At 36.6% G+C, this 19,416-nt stretch overlaps 1 protein-coding gene across 5 annotated transcripts in view; it reads right to left on the reverse strand.

Moving 5' to 3' along the window:
• senp6a (SUMO specific peptidase 6a) overlaps positions 1 to 19,416 on the reverse strand; it is a 64,308-nt gene that overhangs the window by 22,423 nt on the left and 22,469 nt on the right. For 4 of the 5 annotated variants that reach the window (XM_052098578.1, XM_052098577.1, XM_052098576.1 and 1 more), the window contains 8 exons: positions 18,994 to 19,055; positions 14,495 to 14,583; positions 11,465 to 11,858; positions 10,600 to 10,838; positions 9,249 to 9,389; positions 6,820 to 6,853; positions 5,249 to 5,437; positions 2,207 to 2,394 (listed from right to left, as the gene is read on the reverse strand). In XM_052098578.1, coding sequence (XP_051954538.1) covers positions 2,207 to 2,394; positions 5,249 to 5,437; positions 6,820 to 6,853; positions 9,249 to 9,389; positions 10,600 to 10,838; positions 11,465 to 11,858; positions 14,495 to 14,583; positions 18,994 to 19,030 — 1,311 coding nt within the window. In that variant the 5' untranslated portion in view covers positions 19,031 to 19,055. The remainder of the gene's footprint in view (positions 1 to 2,206; positions 2,395 to 5,248; positions 5,438 to 6,819; positions 6,854 to 9,248; positions 9,390 to 10,599; positions 10,839 to 11,464; positions 11,859 to 14,494; positions 14,584 to 18,993; positions 19,056 to 19,416) is intronic. The other variant, XM_052098575.1, reaches the window with a different exon arrangement.

Below are 19,416 nucleotides of genomic sequence, written 5' to 3' on the forward strand. Positions count from 1 at the left end.
AACACATTTAATAATTAGTCCATAAGTCTCACTTCAGAGTCCCCTTTGCTGTAGTTCTAAAACATTTGAACGTTATCACTACAAATAAAGTGTGGTCACGTGTTTCTGACAACCTCTGAATGGGCCTATCTGAGGCTGTCTGTCTGTCAATTAAACACAAGGTGGCAAAATAATTATCACAAGTAACAAACAGTAGGGCTGGGTGATATATTTAATATTGGCAATATAATCGCAATGATTTTGCAGACGATATTAAATTAAGCAAAATTGGAAATATTGCAATAGTTTTAAGGGGCTAAAATTTCATAAAGAGCGCATCAATACAGTAATAGTGTAACACTCTTTAATGCACAATTTTACAGAACATTTTATGCGCCCAACAAGTGTGATATTTAAGCAAAATCACATGCGTCCATCCTATTATTTTGGCGTTTTGTGTTGTTTTTTTTAAATGGTAGTTTCTCATCTCCAGATAAGCAGTTTGCTCCATGGCCCAGTGTGATTATTAATCGCAGTAAACATGTGATTTAATTGAACAAATATATAGTCTGTATGCACTGCGCACTGTCTCTGTCATCTCACACAAAAGTGTGAGCGTGATGAACATGATGAGGTGTATGAGCAGACAGCTCTACACATTAATTTAAGCACGCATCACTTGCAGATTATTTATTCAATTAAATCAGAGAACTTTTGTTTAAATATCACACTAGGTCATATGTTTTATTTGATTAATTGTACATTAAAAAACTGGTGTGAATTTGGAGGTGAGGTTGTGCTGACGTGTCACTTCATAGACTTCAATGTATTCAGCAGCGCTGAAGCGAGTCATGTGAAAGCCCCACAAAATGTATAAACATCAGTCACTTTTACACATTAATTTGCTCTTCCGCCATTTTCTCTCCATGATGAACAAGGTAGACTCACTTGCCTATGATGAAGTAAACGAACAACATGCCTTTCTCAATCATTCGGCCGGTACATGTACCAGTTTGTTTATGAATGAGAAGTTCCACGAGTGCCGCTTCTCACTGTGCACGCACTGCTGTAGCCAATAACCAATCAAGTGATCTGCCTTGGTTGGACCGTGATTGCAAAGCACAAGATTGACTGCTGCTGTAATCAATCACGAGGGTGTAAGCGCCCTTAACCATTAATGTTGCTTCACAATCCGCAGCCGCCGGCATTGTGTATTTCACTCCTATTCAGAGTCCCGATTGTTATGTTTTTGTACATGTAACAAAAACCTTGCTAGCAACAGTCAAACTGTTTAATTATACTAAAATAATTTCAAGGACAAATAATTATTTTCCAGGACATTTAGGTATTTAGCAAATTTTTCATCACTAGAAAACAGCATTGCAAAATTCCAGGTTTTTCAGGACATGTGGGAAACCTGTAATGTCACAATCCTTCAGTCAGTACTGCACAATTAATAAAAATAACACCAAAATGACAATATGGTCAAATGTGATTATAAAACTGCAAAAGACTGTGATCAAAGACAGATAAACATGTCTGTGCGCTTCAGGTTAAACAGGTGACGAGCTGTTCTGTGCATGCGTGGGGTTCATGGGCTCGTATAGTGATTTTAGAGCAGTTCACATGCATTGTGAAAGGAAAGTAGTGCATGTTTAAGCATCTGCGCAATTCTAAACATTAGTTACCACAAAAAGCTATTATACAAACCAAAGTTGGCACAGTATAACAGAAAAGGCGATGACGGTTTTTCACCCGATGCAGAACATTGTGAACAACACGCTGTACTTTCAATGTCAAAATAAAAGCTCCAGGTGAATTTGAAGTAAATAGGACTCATTACATTTTAAATAAACAAATCTAATCTTTGACATATTAATGATAATTCAGTATTATAGTATAATAATAAACTAAATTATTACTATGGGACCCAATGTTCAACAGGGCTCCAAAAAAAAGTAGATTAGTTTTTGCACACCTTGTTCTTTTTTTATTAAGCTGCTATGCATACTTTTTTATTTAATGCCTTTAAAATACTCAATCTATTTGGCTACAAAAGCTGTTTGGATAAAATCACTTTTCAGCCATATAAGAGTAAATACTGTATTTAATTTTTTTTTTAGAGATATACAGGTATATTGAATATCATCAATAGGCTAAAAAATATCAAGATATAATATTTTGTAACCATATAGCCCAGCCCTAAGTAACAGTATCCCAAAATGACCTTTTCCTTCTCTTTGGAGGCTTTATTGTACTCCACCAGCCTGATGTTGGCCTCATCAAATGTGATCTTTGAAGGGAAATTTGTCAGTCCATTGTTTCGTCCAATCTCGCCAAGGATGTCCTCCAGAATCATCTGCTCAGTCATCGTGGGGCCTTCCTCAAAAATTAACACGATATACTTCTCATCATCTAGAGAATAACAGCAGGATGAGAAAAGAAACAAAAGAGTAGACAGTCAGATCTTATCAAAATACTTGGTAGCAAAATTGTCAACGGCTTTTACCAAATCAAGAGCGTGAAGTGGCCCTCGCTGGCAGTTCTGAGAAGCTGAAGGGAATTCCCATTAATTTCCGTGAACCAGTTCTTTCGGATGCTTTGTTTTATACAACCGGTGAAAAACAATTCAGCTGTTCTTTTACGCTATAACTTAAAGATGGCACTTGTACGTTATTCTAACATCCTGGCATCGTGGTATGCACTCTCAAACACACTCAAATAAAGCCTTATGTAAACGGATATGGCTGATTATTACCTTTTATTCAATGAAGTTATAATAATAAGTGTATTTGTCATCAATGTTTCATTCAGTGATCCTGCCCATCGAAATAAGACAAATAAAGATTACATCTTGGATAAGTTTCCTACATTAGTTTTGCACCTAAAGCACCCAATACAGACTCTGATGCTTAAACATGATCTACGTGTCTGAAACCCAAAGAGAATAATCTAGTCTTAATCACTTCACCCTTTTTAAGGAAACCAAGATCCAGCTCATAACAAACTTAAAATTAGGGCTGTTGATTTAACACGTTATTTCAGTGCCATTCACACCGTTTAAGATGACACAGTGCTTATGACACAACGCAACCAAAGTGACATGCTACAAAAGTGTCCATATGACGCATGTGTACATTGATGCATCCTTAAATAAATCTATCTCAGACAGATTCAGTTGTAAAATGGAAATCTGCAAACTGTAGGCAAATGACTGGCTTATGTTCAATAATATGTGAAAAAAACAATATATTGGATTCTAAAGCTTATCTCTGTATTGTCTAATCAATGATTTACTCATGAGCCACAATAGTGTAATATATTTTAATTATCTGAATTATTTTTTGTGATTATATATATATATATATATATATATATATATATATATATATATATGATTTATAAGTATTTAAACATAAATATTTCATTTAGGGCTGCACAAGTAATTGAAATAAAATCAAAATCGCGATATGACCTCATGCGATTATTAAATTGCAAAGTGCTGCGATTTCATTAAATGCATAAATAGTCTGCTCACTTCAAAGTTTATCTGCGCTGCTCTGCCCAGTCTACATTACGTTTATTACAGTGTTTTCAGAGCGGCTCTGTGCTCCAAAACTACATCTCAAACATAGAGTAACAGAAAAGCGCAGAGCTCAGTTTGCTTACATGCATCAAGCGCTTCATTTACACTAAACCGGCCCGTCCTGCGTGAAGCGGTTTTTATGATCATCTGCGGTAGCAGCATCCCAGTCTCCGCTAGGCACAGGTATCATAATAATGTGGAATAAAAGATGAGGTATAATTCAAACATCTTTATTAAATGATTACTGAGCAAACAGCATCAACAGTAGCACCTGTGGAGTCAAGAAACAAACCCTCTTCATCCATTCTCCAGTCATTTGCTTATCTCACGAGAAAGCGTGTAGCCCTTATTACACTCCCAGTGGCAACAAGTGAGAAATACTCAGCAAAGAAGCCAACAGTGACCAAGGAGTTAAAACAACAACAGAAGAGAAACATTACTAGAGGCAGTTTATAAACACTTCAACCACCTATTCTGTATTGCAATGGTCCTTGATATGAGTTTAAAGACACGTTTTTTGATGCTGACACGAAATGACAAACTCAATGCTAGTTGCGGAGATTTTGAAATTCGATCCTGCTGGGGGGAGAGATGGTGTGTAGAATGTATAAAGTCACTTAAAAAGGCTTTTGTTTTAGTCAAGTACATTTTAATAAAGAAATATTAATATTCAATAATTCAGTAGTCTGCTGTGAGTGAGTTTTTATAAATATTTTTCTACGTTATGCTTTACTTAAGACATCGTACAACAGCAAAAGAAGGCTTGCATAGACACAAGTGGATCAAATACAGCATCTTTCTCTGACCTGCTCAAAGAGATCATTCAGAAAAACAGTACCATGACGCAGAAGGTGAGTGTGTCTTCACAGGAAGTTGTTGGTTATCTGGCAGAGCCCATAATTCCCAGGCAAGAGAGCACACTTATGTACTAGGCCACTAATCAAAGCCATTTGAGAAAATACTTTTAGGCACATTGCACTAGCATAGATTGTGAAAGGATTTTTAGCTCTGCATCTAATGTAATGAATGAGAAAAGAAACAGACTGAGCTGTGATAAAGCAGAGATGCTTTTGTTTGTAAAGAAAAATTTACCCCACACACTTAAATAAGGGAAATGATGAGTGATTGTGAGCACAACAGGAGGCTATTCAGAATTCAGTTAATGTGAGTTAGGAACATCATATAAAGTTAAGAAATCTCACAAATGTAATGTTCAGAATTCAGTTAATGTGAGTTAAGAATGTTAATGTGAATTAATGTGTTTTCTGTTTATAACTGAGACCAGTTACTCTGAAACATGGAAAACATGTTGATACAGAGAGAATAAAGTTATCATTTCTTTCAAAGTTGTGTTATCAGTCATTTGAAACAAGGTATAAATAAAGCAAAACCACAAAACTATCGGCAGATGTCATTCTAAATAATCGGATATGGGCATAACCGCATCCCTAATATATATATTTATCATATAGGGATATAAACTTAATCACTTCAATCTTCAGCATCAGCACAAGTCTTTAATGATTTACCACTGTTCTATTTATGTTATTGATTAGGAAATATGTGGTAAAGTCATACAAATCTCATCTCTGAAATATGTAATTTGCTCTAAATCTTTACATCACATGAATCTTGAATTGTTAGGGTCAAATGAGTGAGATATGCTATAGTGGTGATACTCACCATTGCCACTGCAGTCGTACCAAAACCCCTCACTGTCCTGCATCATCTGCAGCTGAGCCCGTAAGTGCTGGCACTCCTCATCGCTGGTCTGCAGGAAGAGAACCGGCAGCTTCCTCACGGTACACCACTCGCATCTGATGAGCTCTGAAGACCTCAAACGCACATTCTCCAACACGTCCACCTCATGACCTTCAAACACATGGCAGAAATGGCACAACTCACTGTTACACATCACTACAGCACGACTAAGCAATAATGAACCATTATGAAAATGACAAGTCCCATTTAACAGTAATGTATATTGTATACAGTAAAGTATATCGACAAAATGTATAAATATAAATATATATATCTATATATATATATACATACACATACACACACACAAGGCCAAAAATTTATGAAAATGGAGAGGAATTCCCCCCTTACACAGCTCAAAAGAGCTACTTGAGTTACTTTTCTCAATTCCTGTATAGGTCAGATGGACCCTGGGTCAGAAATCAACTTTTCCATTTTTAGGGAGATTTCCAGGGGCATTTTTGTGTATGTGTATTGTTACTAGAAATTGTTTGTTTTTTTCCTCATTCACATATTTCCAAATATTTTGGCTATTAAATTAACATAGCCTACAAAACTAATGCATCGACATGGAAGAGATGACAGCATTTCTCCAGATTTGGAATGAGCAGCTTAAAAAGATAGTTCACCCAAAAATGAAAATTCTCTCATAATTTATTCACCCTCATGCCATACCAGATGTGTATGACTTTCTTCAGCACAACAAAAATGAAGATTTTAGAAGAATATCTCAGCTCTGTAGTGATCTGAACTTTGTAGCTTTTAGATGTGAAAGTGAAATTCAACAGGTAACATATGTGATTTTCAGACGTGAAAATGATTGCAGAGATTTAGATAAAAAAAAGAAAAAAAAGAAAAATACTTTTTGGAGCAACAAAGGTCTGATCACCATTCACTTTCAATGTTTGGACCTATAGAGCGAAGATATTTTTCTAAAAATCTTGTGTTCTGCTGTAGAAAGTCATACACATCTGGGATGGCATGAGGGTGAGTAAATTATAGGATAATTAAATTTTTGCCTCAACTCTCCCTTTACATAAAACTTAGCAACTCCTTCATGCCAATTGAAAAAAAAAAAACATTTCATAATGAAACTTAATCAGAGATATGATTCAAACACTAAAACTGGTTCACGTAAAATTATTATTGTATCATTAATAATGTTTTATTTAACATTAAGGTTACTCATTCAGATATTATTTGTTAATATTATTATTAACAAGATTGTAGCATTTGGTTACATTAGATTTTGTGTTCTCTCAGACCTGATCAACTTAATAAATATATAACATCCATCCTTCTTGCACTTTTAGCTTCTAGCTGGTGAGGAGGCTTTTTAAACAGACAGATACGTGAGATGAGCTGATGGCAGGGAAGTAGCACAGGGAGAGACTGTGTTACTCACTAGGACAGTACATTTTGAATTAATGTCTGTGTATGTGTATGTATATATATATATATATTTGTTTTTTACATTTGAAGGAGCATCTTACCTTCTGTCTCAAGCTGAATGTACTCCACTGTAAACTATGCAAATAAAACAAAAAGCATAAGAAATTTGCTATTTAAGAACAGAAAACATACGATGATATACAGGTGAAACTCAAAAATTAGAATATCGTGCAAAAGTTCATTAATTTCAGTAATTCAACTTAAAAGGTGAAACTAATATATTATATAGACTCATTACAAGCAAAGTAAGATATTTCAAGCCTTTATTTGATATAATTTTTATGATTATGGCTTACAGCTTATGAAAACCTCAAATTCAGAATCTCAGAAAATTAGAATATTGTGAAAAGGTTCAGTATTGTAGGCTCAAAGTGTCACACTCTAATCAGCTAATTAATCCAAAACACCTGAAAAGGGTTCCTGAGCCTTTAAATGGTCTCTCAGTCTGGTTCAGTTGAATTCACAATCATGGGGAAGACTGCTGACCTGACAGTTGTGCCGAAAACCATCATTGACACCCTCCACAAGGAGGGAAAGCCTCAAAAGGTAATTGCAAAAGAAGTTGGATGTTCTCAAAGTGCTGTATCAAAGCACATTAATAGAAAGTTAAGTGGAAGGGAAAAGTGTGGAAAAAAAAAGGTGCACAAGCAGCAGGGATGACCGTAGCCTGGAGAGGATTGTCAGGAAAAGGCCATTCAAATGTGTGGGGGAGCTTCACAAGGAGTGGACTGAGGCTTCAAATGTCGTATTCCTCTTGTCAAGCCGCTCCTGAACAACAAACAACGTCAGAAGCGTCTTACCTGGGCTAAAGAAAAAAAGAACTGGTCTGTTGCTCAGTGGTCCAAAGTCCTCTTTTCAGTCCTCTCAAATTTTGCATCTCATTTGGAAACCAAGGTCCCAGAGTCTGGAGGAAGAATGGAGAGGCACACAATCCAAGATGCTTGAAGTCCAGTGTGAAGTTTCCACAGTCTGTGTTGGTTTGGGGAGCCATGTCATCGGCTGGTGTTGGTCCACTGTGCTTTATTAAGTCCAGAGTCAACGCAGCCGTCTACCGGGACATTTTAGAGCACTTCACGCTTCCTTCAGCAGACAAGCTTTATGGAGATGCTGACTTCATTTTCCAGCAGGACTTGGCACCTGCCCACACTGCCAAAAGTACCAAAACCTGGTTCAATGACCATGGTATTACTGTGCTTGATTGGCCAGCAAACTCGCTTGACCTGAACCCCATAGAGAATCTATGGGGCATTGCTAAGAGAAAGATGAGAGACATGAGACCAAACAATGCAGAAGAGCTGAAGGCCGCTATTGAAGCATCTTGGTCTTCCATAACACCTCAGCAGTGCCACAGGCTGATAGCATCCATGCCACACCACATTGAGGCAGTAATTAATGCAAAAGGGGCCAAAACCCAGTACTGAGTACATATGCATGATTATACTTTTCAGAGGGCCGACATTTCTGTATTTAAAATCCTTTTTTTTATTGATTTCATGTAATATTCTAATTTTCTGAGATTCTGAATTTGGGGTTTTCATAAGCTGTAAGCCATAATCATCAAAATTATATCAAATAAAGGCTTGAAATATCTTACTTTGCTTGTAATGAGTCTATATAATATATTAGTTTCACCTTTTAAGTTGAATTACTGAAATTAATGAACTTTTGCACGATATTCTAATTTTTCGAGTTTCACCTGTAGAATGTATCTATGTAGAAGCATAGTTCAGTGAACTATATTACACAATTTCATCAATTTCATATCTCACAAATAAGATAATCTAATTAGGGATGGAAATCATACAGAATTTAGCGATTTTGATTCCAATTCCACTTAATGATTATGGGTCTAACAATTCCATATATGATTATTTGTGTACTTTTGAGGAAGCACCCCTCCACCTCTTAAATAATTTGTCCCAAATATACATTAAACAAATATGCTTAAAAATGATACTTAACTTTTTTAAATGTTGTATATTCTTTTCAATCTGAACAACCAGAGAGTAATAGGTTAATCTCACGAAGGTGTGTTCAGGTCACAATTCCATTTATATTATAAAGGGGAAAAAAAAGTCTACTAATAGGACCCTTGTATTTTTGCAGTGTAAGATTATTTTAAGGATAATAATTAATCACATCCACCCCCACTCCCCCCATAATTATTATTACTTTAATGTGAAATACACATTCTCAATGTTAAGTTTACATTTAAAATGTATAGTAGTTACAGATAGGAATTGTTATTTAATTTAAAAAAATTGCAAAACAGTTAAAAAATGTATTAAATTCAAAGATGTAAAAGACGGGTATAACTTTGAGAACGACAGCTGTTCAAACTCTGTGGACATTCATTCACAAATCAGGTTGCACTAGATGAAAAGACCTGCATCTGCAGAATTCAGAATCCCACCCCTAAATGTGACAAAACAGGTTGACATATATAAAGTGTGTTTGGTTTAAGTCTCACAACAACAGGTTTGGTGACCATCCTGCGTAGAGTACCGATCCTCACGCTGCGACACTCCAGAATAATACTGTCTAATTTCTGCATATGGGCCACCTTCATCTTTTTAAACGGAGATGGATCTTCACACACTGTGTTCCCAAACTATCGGAGGAAAAACGCACACTTCAAAAAGGATACATTACCACAGTAACACATTCTATAGCCCTTTAAGCAAATTATAATCCCACCATCCATCCTGTACATCTCATCAATGTTTACAGCTCCATACATGCTTGAAAATGGTAAATGAATGCATGTATACATTCTTTCCAGTCTCTAATAATGAGTGATTTACATGTATTTCTAAATAATTTAACAAGAGCAAGCTTTAAAGGTATAGTTCACTCAAAAATGAAAATTCTCTCATCAGTTACTTTCCCTCATGCCATCGCAGATGTGTATGGCTTGATTTCTTCTGCAGAAAACAAATTAAGGTTTTTAGAAGAATATTTCAGCTCTGTAGGTACACACAATGCAAGTGAATGGTGACCAAAAGTTAGAATTTCTAAAAAGTACATAAAAGCAACATAAAACTAATCTGTTTGGGTTAAGAACAGACAAATTTGTCACTGTACATCTTGCCATTGCCATCTCTAGACACAATCATAATTTCAAGCTTTGTTACACTTCCCAGAGCTTGACACATGCGCAGTGCGATAGATGGTGCTAGGAAGTGTAATCGAGCTTGAAATCAGGATTGCTATGTACAGTGAAAAAGAGGCTAAATTTTGGTCTGTTCTCAAAAAACAAACCAAAAAAAATGATTGGATTGCTTCAGAAGAAATGGATTAAACCACTGGAGTTCCATAGATAACTTTTATGCTGACTTTATATGTTTTTTGGAGGTTCACAATTTTGGTCACCATTCATTTGCATTGCATGAACCTACAGAGCTGAAATTTACTTTGTATCTATATGAAAATCTTATCTATAAATCTTAAGTGGAAAAAAATCTTCAGCAGAAGAAAAAGTGTCATACACATCTGGGATGGCATAAAGTAAATGGAGTAAATGATGAGAATTTTTATTTTAGGGTGAACTATTCCTTTAAGATTCTTGACAAATATATTTACGCTTACAAGCCTCAACCTATCATTAAAGACCCCATGAAATGAGTTTATGCAGTGTTCAGTGTTATTTCCTGTTTTGATGTACTTCCAATTGAAACACAAAGTTGGGGTGGGACATATTGAAGGGCTAGACCTAATCTATTTTTATATAAACAATAGCCATTAGTTTACAGCTGTGATCTTAAACTTTGCTACTTCCAATTGCTAATGAGAGGCATCTCAATCCTTCAGACGTAACATACTGGATCTCTCATGCGATTTCTCCTGGGCACCAGGCTTCTGTGATTTATCTCTGTGAAGAAGTCACTGATATGGTTCTCCTGTTCACTAGCTGCCTCCCCCGCCTCCACACGACCACCAGAGGGAGCTGGAGATGAGTGGGCAGAGTCAGCGGGCCGTGGAGAGACGCTGTCCAAACGGTTAACAGTTCCTGTGCTGCAGATGTTATCGCTCTCCTCGTCCTCATCACTGGACAGCACGACTGCATTTCATAAATACACAAAAATATCACGGATCAAATCCTAAATTTCTCAGGACCCTCAGGAGTAGCTAAGTATTTCAGCGTATCCTATTGTAGCTGATCTGGTCAACACAATCATATTTTAACAGCACTGGAGGTTAAAAGAGTCTATTCTATCTAATTTGCGAATGGGAATTGTAAAGAATTTAATGATTCTAGTTCCAGTTCCTCTCAATGATTCAGATTTCTTATTGCTTCCATTACCGATTTTTACTTATTTGGAAATAAATTTGATTTTTATTGCAATCACTGACTGCAACAGCCTGTTAACAAATGATAAGAAAATTTCAGATTTCAACAGAGCAGACATAACTCTTATTAAAACTTATTTTTAATGGCTTTAAAAGTTTTTAAGGCACAAAAAGCCAGAGGGGATCTGGCTTCGCCTTTGTGCCTGGCCCCCCATCTTAGAAATAAACAGTTATTTTGCATTTGTATTTCAATTTTGTTAAAACTAAGATTTGGGAGTCTAACAAATGAATGAATCAAGAAAGAGATTAGTAGAAAAAGGCAAACATGTTGGCAAGTCATTTATTGTGTCACAACTCTAAAATCTAAAATACAAGTTTTAAGAATAGTGTACTTACTGGGGTCGTTTAATTCACACGACTTGGTGATCTGTTGTTTTTTGCCTGAGGCATGTTTGTCTCCATTAGACGGCGAGCTGCCAGAACCGGGTCTTCCGTTGTGCGATACGAGCATATTCCCGCGGCTGATCCGCACTGCTGGGTTCATAATATCCAGCTGCTGTGAATGCCCCCCGGAGGTGGGCCCATAGAAGGTCTTGCTGATCTGAAGGCTGGGTGGAGCAGGGGAGGGCTGCGAGCGTATGGATGGGCGAGGGGCAAGGGGCGAGGTAGGAGGTGGCAGAGTCTCAATGGGAAGGACATATCCACAGCAGTCACATTTGACATGGTCTTCACTGGGCTGGCCACATTTACCACAGACGGAGAGGTAATCATCAGGCAGAAGGGGGTGCTTCTGAGTGAGAAAAGGAACAAACACTTTAAACATTAAACAGGGCTCATATCATGAAGAATCACATTTTCCTTGATCTTTTGAGCTAAAAGTGCATTAAATGCCACGAAAATATGGCCCAACGTGCTTTCTGCAGTACGTATAATGCATTTTGAGAGCTGTTGCTCTCATTCTTCTGTAAATGTTATAAAGCAAAGCAAGAATTTCCATTTCTCAAAACAGATTGTCCTGACAGAAAGCGAGTCAATTTTTAAACTTCTATAGTGTGAGTGAGTTTTCATTCGTGACAACAAAATGGAGTGCTGTGTGCTTTTGTTTTTTTCTTTAATACCATTTATAATTTAGTAATTTAAGTTGACCTGCTGCTTCCAAATTGTGGACAAACAGTTGTTTTTGTTTTAATAATGAAAAGCTATCTGCAAAAGATATTGCAAGGATTGAATTTGAAACAAATATTTGATCTTTCTAGCACGCAATATATGGCATACATTGATCCAATACTTATTTTGCAGCCTTCAATTTGGAGATTGGAAAATCGTGATTGAAAAAAAAAAAAAAACATCCTTTGTCAATACAAGACATGAAATAAAATTAGACCTTTATCGGATTAATCAATAAATCAAATAAATAATCGACAGATAAATCATGATCAAAATTGTCACTAGTTGTATACTTAAAGCCAACCCTTTGTTCAGAAGGCTACATAAAACTACATTAATCAGTATGGCTGGGTATTGATACAGATATCCTGATTCAATTCGATTTTGATTCACAAGCTCTTGATTCGAATCGATATTGATTCAAATAGGTTTATTTCAGTTATAAATTCCCTTTTGCTTGCATATGAAAGAAATTCTCTTCCAGCTAATTCTGGTAATTACTGAACACAGGGGACAAGGTACATTACAAGAATCTTTATTTTACTAATTGTTTTTTAGTTTCATAATTTGTCACATTTTAGATTTTTTGAAATGTATTTATTAAATCAATAAATATGATATCATTTAGCATATATTATTTTTGTGAAAAAAAAAAATGTGTTTAATGCATAATTTGACCATTTTACAGGTATATACATTGATTTATTGAACACGTGATACAAACTGGTAGTGTCACTTTAAGAAAACCAGCATTTAGGTTAAGTGCACCTGTATGAGCATATGTTAATAAAAGAGGACTCTAAAGGCTTTACCTCATTCCTGCTATGCTGGAATGGCATTACATGTCTCTTTTTTTGTTGGTATCTATCTGTTTTTAACTGACTGTAAAGAACAGATAGACAGTAAAACAGACATTTTTCAGAGACAAACGGGTCGTGTGGATCTCGTCTTTGGACACCAGAGGGACATTGTAATGTCTTTGGACATTACACGGAACAACTTTTACTCTTAACATGCAGTGAAAGGATCTCTATGCTGAATAATTCACCACTATACTACACAATCACAGATGATTGGGGGGTGGGGGTTCCTTTTTCTCCCAATTTGGAATGCCCAATTCACAATGTGCTTTTTAAGTCCTCGTTGTCGCGTAGTGATTCGCCTCTACGCGACTGGGTGGCAGAGGATGAATCCCAGCTGCATCCGCGTCTATGACCGTCAACCCACGCATCTTATCATGTGGCTTGTTGAGCGCGTAGCCACGGAGACATAACGCGTATGGAGACTTCACGCTCAACTCACCACGCGCCCCACCGAGAACGAACCACATTATAGCGATAACGAGGTGGTTACCCCATGTGACGAACATCCCTAGCAACCGGGCCAATTTGGTTGCTTTGGAGACCTGGCTGAAGTCACTCAGCATGCCCTTGGAATCTAATTAGCAAACTCCAGGGGTGGTAGCCAGCGTCGATGAGTTGAATCTTAATATTTAACACCCAGTTGCCAAACAGCCCCCTATTTAACATGTTAGTAGCATGGCATGAAATTTGGTTGCAAATGCGAGTCATTTCCTCTCATAGTAGTAGAGGGTTGCGCATAGAATAATAGATCGATCTTGGGATTTAAGAATCGGTGTCAAGATCTAAATTTTTACCCACCCCATTAATCGGTTTAATTTATTTATCTTGACGTGTCATTTTGCACATGTAAATAGTTCCATTTAGCCTATCCTTTGCAATGTACAATGATTAACATTAAAGGGTTAGCTCACCCAAAAAGGAAAATTAGCCCATAATTTACTCACCTACAAGCCATCCTAGGAGTATATGACTTTCTTCTCTCAAGTTATATTAAAAAATAATCCAATCTTTATAATGGGAGTGAATAGTACCTTAGATTTTGAAGCCCACAAAAGCACATCCATCCATCAAAAAAGTAATCCATACAGCTCCAAGGGGTTAATAAAGGCCTTCTGAAGCAAATCGATGCTTTTTTGTAAGAAAAATATCCATATTTATAACTTCATTAACAATAAATCGCTGGCTTCATCTATCATCTGTGCTCCCGCGTTCGTCATTTCTCACCGGAGCTTACGCTACGCCATACACCAGAACTCGACTCTCTCGTGAATGTGCGGACAGCCGTTACCGGAAGCCAGTGATAATAGTATATAAATGAGAGAATTATCATTTTTGGGTGAACTATCCCTTTAACACATTCAGTGAATGTGGTAAATGCATGGGTATAAGGTCTCACCTCGACTGGTTTGCCCTCAGGAGGAGGACTATTAATCATCTGCCGGCGTTTCTGCTGGACACGTCTCTTCACACTGATGTCTCCTGAATCTAGTAACAAACCATAAAAAAAGAGACATGCATACTTTCATCAAACATCTCCAGCATCTCAGAGGGCTTATTTCAGAAGATCAAGCATTGAACAGTCATTAAGTAGAGCCAGGTTTCCTACACTATTGAGGAGAGACAGGAGACTCTGTACATATCCAGTATACAGTGGTGCTTGAAATATAGAATTTTCTATATTTCTGCATAAATACAACCTAAAACACCATCAGATTTTCTCGAGTAGATAAAGAGAATCCAGTTAAACAAATGAGACACAAATATTGTACTTGGTTATTTCTTTATGGAGGAAAATTATCCAATATTACATATGTGTGAGTGGCAAAAGTGTGTGAACCTTGGCTTTGAGACCCCCTTGTGCAACAATAACTGCAACTAAACAAATTGTTCTGAAATTTTCCTTCAGAATTCAGTGGTATAATTCAGAATTTAATGTTTCATCAATGATGGCAAGTTGTTCTTGCTCAGATGAAGCAAAACAGGCCCAAACCATGATACTACCCACTGCAATATTTCACAAATGGAATGCTGGAATGCAGTGTTTTCCTTTCTCCAAAAATAACGCTTCTCATTTAAACCAAAAAGTTAGATTTTGGTCTCATCCTTCCACAAAACATGTTTCCAATACCATTCTAGCTTGTTCACGTGACATTTAGCAAACTCCAGATGGGCAGCAATGTTGTTTTTTGGAGAGCACTGGCTTTCTCCTGTTAACCCTACCAAGCACACCATGGTTGTTCAGTGTTCTCCTGATGATAGACTCAAGAAAATGTAAACAATTTTTTTTGTCTCATTTGTTTAATTAGGTTCTCTTTATCTACTTTTAGGACTTTTAGGTCATATTTAATCAGAAATATAGAAAATTCTAAAGAGTTCACAAACTTTCAAGCAGCACTGTATTACAAATATTAGGGCTGTCAATTGATACATTTTTAATCAAATTAATTACATGATATGCTGCTTAATTCATTGAACTAAATCACAAACTTTTTGTCGAAATGGCCTCCAATTAACAATAATTCAATATAATATGATTACATATTTATATATAATTATATTTATATAATTATATATAAGCCAGTGGCTTTGGAATCCAATATATTGTTTAGTTCCAAATTATTGAACATAAGTCTGGCATTGGCCTACAGTCCACAGCAACCCATTTTGTGACTGAATTCATCAAACTGTCCAATATAGATTTATTATGAGGGCTTTTCTAAGGACATATCAATGTACACGTATGTCAGATGGACGCATTTGGAGCATCTCACATTGGTTGTGTCAAAAATAGCATTTTTAGGTCACTGTGTCAAGTTAAATATTATGAAACTCAGAAAAACTAATCTTGAGAATTGCATTCCATCCAGCTGAGTTTGAACAGAGCATTCTCTTCTTGTGCTGTCGTTAGCAACAAGAAAGCCTGATGTGGTTTTGTTGTTAGTACAGCTGCACGTTTCCTATACAGCTGGAGTTTCGATTACTGCCCCCTGGTGAAAACCGGTGGTACTTCAAACTTGAATTGCACAGATGGCAGATTTAAGCCGTCACTCGTTTCGAAGGCTGCGTGCTAGGTAGGACGTGTCCTTTGAAGGCTGCAGTATACAGAGCGTCCACCTTTAAACAAGTCTCATTTTAACGAGACGGCCTTCGTAGGAAAAAATGGAAACGTACATAGTTGCCATGACAGCACGCCACACTTTAACAACACAAGTGCTTTGAGTGAGAAGGTAACAAAGTCTCTTTGGAAGGGAATATATGAGGTCAAATTTATAATGATACAGACAGAAAAGAAAATAGACTTTACAGGTGTACATTTAGTCTAATACTTTATTTTAATTATATATTAATATAATTATACATATTATATACTCTGAACTCATCTACTGAGGTACTTCAACTTGGGAATTAACATTCCTTGCATTTGAAAATCACATTTATGGGCAAATTTTAGACATTTCCGTTGAAGCAAAGAACTGTGGGTTGTGAGTGCCCACAAAAGATACAACTCATGCATCCTCAGAATTCCTGTGAAAGAAGGTCGCATACAAAGTGTGCTACTCGACAGCCTCAATGATGTATGCGGCCAACAAATGCGACCTCTGGAGGATGCAGCCTTCCAAACGAGACATAGCCATATTCTTTATTATGGTCAGGTGGCGATGCAAGTGACCTTTGATATTTCCAAAATTTGAATTAAAAGGAATATTTCGGGCTAAATAAAAGTTAAGCTCATTCAACACCATTTATGGCACAATATGGATTAACACAAAAATATATTTTGACTGACTTTCTTTAAAAAGATAAAACCAAAAAATAAATAAAGAAAAAAATGTGGGTTACAGTGAGGCATTACAATGGAAGTGAATGGTGCCAATTTTTTTTTTTTACTTTAATATATTAACTTTTCAGTATAGCCACAAGACATAAACAATATGCTTGTAAACATAATTTTAGTGTGATAAAATCACTTACTAACCTTTTCTGTGTAAAGTTACATAAAATTTTACAACTTCGTTGCCATGACAATCAAATTTCAACAAACCCTAAAACAGCTCAAATACACGAATTATAAAAGCATGAAATTGGTTTCATTAAATTATAAGCTTCACATTTCTGCTTTTAAAACATCCCAAAAAAAAAAAAAAAAAAATCGGCCATTGTAATGTCTCACTGTAACCTCGATTTCTGCTTCTTTTTTTTTGCTTATCAACATTATGCCACAAATACTGTCGACTGAGTTTAACTTGTACTGAACCCGAAATATTCCTTTAAATTATCATTTTTTTCGTCTTTAAAAATTGTTATTTCTAAATAGACATTGACAGAGTTCACGAGGCTGCAACGTTAACATAGTGTTGCACAGGTGCCACAGTTTACAACCCCAGACTCAAGCTTCAGAATAACAGTGTTACCACAGTGATTTTCATTCATTACAGCTGATTTTCTTTGATTGTTTTGTCATGTTGTTTATTCAGTGTCACGTGCATGAGCACTGTTTTTTTTTTAGATGCTGTGATGAGTTAAAAATTAACTATTCAACCTTTAAAACTGGTCTCCAGGCACATGTTTTCTGTTAAACATATTTGTTGCTTTGAGTCTAGCCTTATATAGTGCAAGAATGTGATTGGTCTGAAGTCGTCTGTGCTTGGCACATATCAAGATTCTAGTTTTAGCATTCAAATGTTGTGCATATTTTTCCCTTAAATTTGAAAAGCATTAAAATGTCACATTTTAATTAATATATAATATACCACAAGGTTGCTGAATTTAAATCAAGGGTCTTCATCAGGGGGTCCACAGTGGGTCTGCAAATTATTGTTTGATCCACCATTGGTTGCATTTGTAACAATCACTCACTCGCACACAAGAGTATGAATTATTGACATGTTGAAGTCCTTCGTAGCTGCATGCCAAATATTAAAGTGTGACTAAACAGCGCTAGTCAGTAGAAGCTCGCAGCATGGTCACCGCTTATCATGAGCCACTCAATGAGCGGCATACACCAGGTTTAGCAGCGCTGCAGTGGAGGGTCGTGTGAGTAAATGCATCTGCTTTGCATTGATCGAGCTGTGCAGTTGAGCAGATGACAGCCTGCTTTCAGAACTATAGCCTACTTGCCTGGTGTAAATAAATGGTAACTGCTGAGATTATCAATCTGGCATACACGGTCCTTAACGCTCCACACACACAGTGACAGTGACACTCAAATCAACATAATTTAAGGTGCACTCAATGAAATCAACAGTCATTTTAAAATGCAAGTATAAAATCGATCACTCACACGAGATGAAGAATCAAAAAAGTTGTTTTATTCTGCATGTCTATCTATTTCTTTCATTATGGAGGAGATTTGGCAGAGATTTACAATGGAATTTAAAAATGTTACTTCATGTCAAAAATGTTGCAGACTCCTGCTGTACATCCTTGCTGAAAAGACCAGCTAAAACCAGCTAAAGCTGGTTGGCTGGCTTTAGCTGGTTTCAGAGAGAGTTTGAAAACTTTTTAGCTGGTCAGGCTGGGAGACTAGTTAAGACCATCCTGACCACCTAAAACCAGACTGACCAACTAAGACCACCCTGACCAGCTAAGATCAGCATGACCAGCCTGACCAGCTAAAAAAAAAAAAAAAGGGTTAAAACTCCCTTTAAAACCAGCCTGACCAGCTATGATCAGGCTGGGCGACAAGCTAGAACAAGCCAACCAGTATATGCTGGTTTTAACTGGTCTTTTCAACAGCATTTAATGATTATTTCAATGGCTTTGCAATGTAAACATCATGAAGTATACATACAATAATTTGGTAGCTTACCATCCACGTACACTACTCTACTCACTACAGTACTCATTGTCCATTATGGAAACTCAAGAGCACATAGGAGTGCTTCAAAAACTTACCTATAATCTCAGGACAGGTGAGAACAATGCTTTCCATCTCCACTCGCTGGATCAAATCAGATCTGCAGGAGACACACATCAACACACAGCATAAGAACGATACATTAAATACACTTCAGGAAATGTTTTCCTCATGTCATCCATTGTGTTTGACCACCCTGCCGTAGACCGTATATACATCTTAGCTTTGTTCTGATGTAAAAAAGGTTTTATATGACGGTTTTCCTTTCCTTCATTTAATGGTTGCTGTAAAATGGAAACCTCAATTTTTACAATGTTAGATTTTTTCCTCCATATTTTGAAAGGGAATGGTGACAAACTATCAGTCCCTAACATTTTGGGTTCCACAAAATACAGAAAGTCACAAGAATTTGGAACAACAGGAAGGTGGGAAAATTATGACAGAAAATGGTTTACAGCTGA

This window comes from Xyrauchen texanus, chromosome 30, assembly GCF_025860055.1.
Source record: "Xyrauchen texanus isolate HMW12.3.18 chromosome 30, RBS_HiC_50CHRs, whole genome shotgun sequence".
In the NCBI taxonomy this organism is placed as follows: domain Eukaryota; kingdom Metazoa; phylum Chordata; class Actinopteri; order Cypriniformes; family Catostomidae; genus Xyrauchen; species Xyrauchen texanus.